The sequence below is a fragment of the Branchiostoma floridae genome, chromosome 9, assembly GCF_000003815.2.
Source record: "Branchiostoma floridae strain S238N-H82 chromosome 9, Bfl_VNyyK, whole genome shotgun sequence".
Taxonomy (NCBI): Eukaryota; Metazoa; Chordata; class Leptocardii; order Amphioxiformes; family Branchiostomatidae; genus Branchiostoma; species Branchiostoma floridae.
Genome location: NC_049987.1, coordinates 19,648,412 through 19,650,599, shown reverse-complemented (window position 1 = coordinate 19,650,599; position 2,188 = coordinate 19,648,412). Strand labels below are relative to the sequence as shown.

At 43.2% G+C, this 2,188-nt stretch overlaps 1 protein-coding gene across 1 annotated transcript in view; it reads left to right on the top strand.

Moving 5' to 3' along the window:
• The window catches only part of LOC118422259, a gene marked incomplete in the record, with an annotated part of 4,287 nt that extends 2,384 nt beyond the window's left edge, over nucleotides 1-1,903 (top strand). The window contains 4 exon segments of the mRNA XM_035829777.1: nucleotides 288-479; nucleotides 763-1,386; nucleotides 1,502-1,588; nucleotides 1,847-1,903. Of these exon segments, the coding sequence (XP_035685670.1) occupies nucleotides 288-479; nucleotides 763-1,386; nucleotides 1,502-1,588; nucleotides 1,847-1,903 (960 nt within the window).
• Nucleotides 1,904-2,188: the final 285 nt, after the last annotated feature.

Sequence of the window (2,188 nt, the reverse complement as noted above, 5' to 3'; positions counted from 1 at the left end):
GTGTGTGTGTGCGCGCGCGCGCGCGCGTGTGTGTGTGTGTATGTGTGTATGCGTGTGTGTGTGTGTATGTGGGTGTGTTTGTTTGTGTGTGTGTGCTTGATACCTGCATGCGTAATAGAGAGACAACGCTGTTTGTTATTACTGAGTAGCCTGATGGATAGATTGGCTGATAAATAAAGTTACATTATGCCATTGGTAAGTATCGCATCTATTATAGGACTCGTAATAGCCCCCTCCCATGAAAGGTACACTGGTGTATAAACGATTTCCATAACCTTTCTCAACAGGATGTGGTCGCTGCCTACTTTCGCGAGGACTTCCAAGGCGGCTACACCAGTCTTCATCAGGCAGACGACCTCGTGCAGAAAGTCAGTGACCCCGCACAGCAGCAGGCACACAGGCTGTACCTGAAGTCTGCACTGCTCCGGAAACAAAGGCGACATGCCGAGGCTGAAAACATCAACACTCTAGCTCTGCAGGTATGAGGACACGTCGGTGTATTTGATGAAGTTTTTCAAGCTGATTCTATAAATTTTTTCACAAACACTTCAGAAACTCTTTTGCGAAATAGATCTTGGCGCAAGAATTAACATATACGTTTCTGTATTTTTCTTGACTTTTTGACAACTGTCATTTTTTTATACAATGATAGGTCATGTTTGTGTTCATGTTGCTGTTGTTTACTAGTATCTTGTTGTACCTTGCATTCTAAATTTATTTCATCATTTTTGTTCATGTAAATGTTTTTTTTTTTTTTAACAGAGCCTTCCCCACATGAAACCTGGACGAGATATTGCCTCCGTCTGGTACAACATCGCCGCGCTGAAAGCCCAGGTTCTTTACGAATGCGAGAACTCTCCAGACACAGCAAATGAACTTTACAAAGAAGCAGTGTCTGCTTTCGAGAATGCTATTGATCACTACGAGTCAGGACTGGACGCGAAGGACGAAACATGCAAAAACCAGCTACGGCGATCTCATATCCGTTTAGCAATGGTTGCCGTGGGTTGCTGGTACGACGGGACGTCAACCGGTACCAACCCAGGCCTAATCCCAAAACAGGATCTACAAAAAGCTGAAAACAGTCTAGAAGAGGTAGAAAACAACCTATGGGAGGGCATCCCCAAACGTATGCGCTGTTCGTGGTATCTCGCCAAGTCAGACCTCTTCCGACGGCGTGGTAAGATACAAAGGGCAACAGAGATGGCGGAAGAAGCGCTGAAGATCGCCAAGAAAGCCAAGGGTGGCTTCCCCTCTGAAGTCAGGTTCGCAGAAGTGAGACTGGGCTTGCTGAAAAGGGCAGGTGAGCTGAACAGAGAGGAGACGCGAGTGGAGGAGGATGCTGAGGACATGGCGTGGTTGTCGCCAGAGGAGAGTTTAGCAGAGGTAAGCTGATATTCGCCTTTAATTGTGATTTTGTTCAATGTTTTTGACGACATATCTTCAGCACTCTGCATTAGGTTGACGCCTAAGACCCATTTCTATGTTGTTCAAATACCAGGAGACAGAAATTACATCATTGCCGAGTACAAAGATTCCATACACATTGCGGCAACCCGGCGACCAACGGGCATCAAAATCTGGTACAGTAAATTTCTCATATCCATGCATTTTAATAAAAGATCAATAATTCCACCTATTCTTTGATACATGTCAAATGGCCCAGGTTACAGACTTGCCACTAATTTCTCCATGTAATTGAGGGCCTTCACAGATCAGTGCTTAATATCATACAACATATTGTATCTCTCTCTCTCTCTCCCTCTCTCTCTCTGTTTTTTTTAGAAGTTGGAGGTATTTTTCCATGTCATTTTGATTACAACGCTGAATTTTTTTCATACTGCAGGTGAGGAAATCCCCAATGGTAGGACGACGACACGGGCACAGTCAGCTGTTCTACTGATGATATCCATCCTACTTAACGTGTTGACAGCAGTACTGATACATAGCTTGTATGTTGAACATTAAAGATTGCACAACATGTGAAACAGTATATGAAAATCGACATTTTCAACGGTTGAAATGGCAGCAATGACTTATAACGCGGAAATGTCATATTCCAATATCCACAGAGAATCAGATATAATCGTTATACTTCGTCATTCTTATATTATTTATTCATTTGTTTGGTTTAACTTTTTCAAGTACTGCAGTTACTATATATTCTAATCAGCCTTTTAGCATGGAC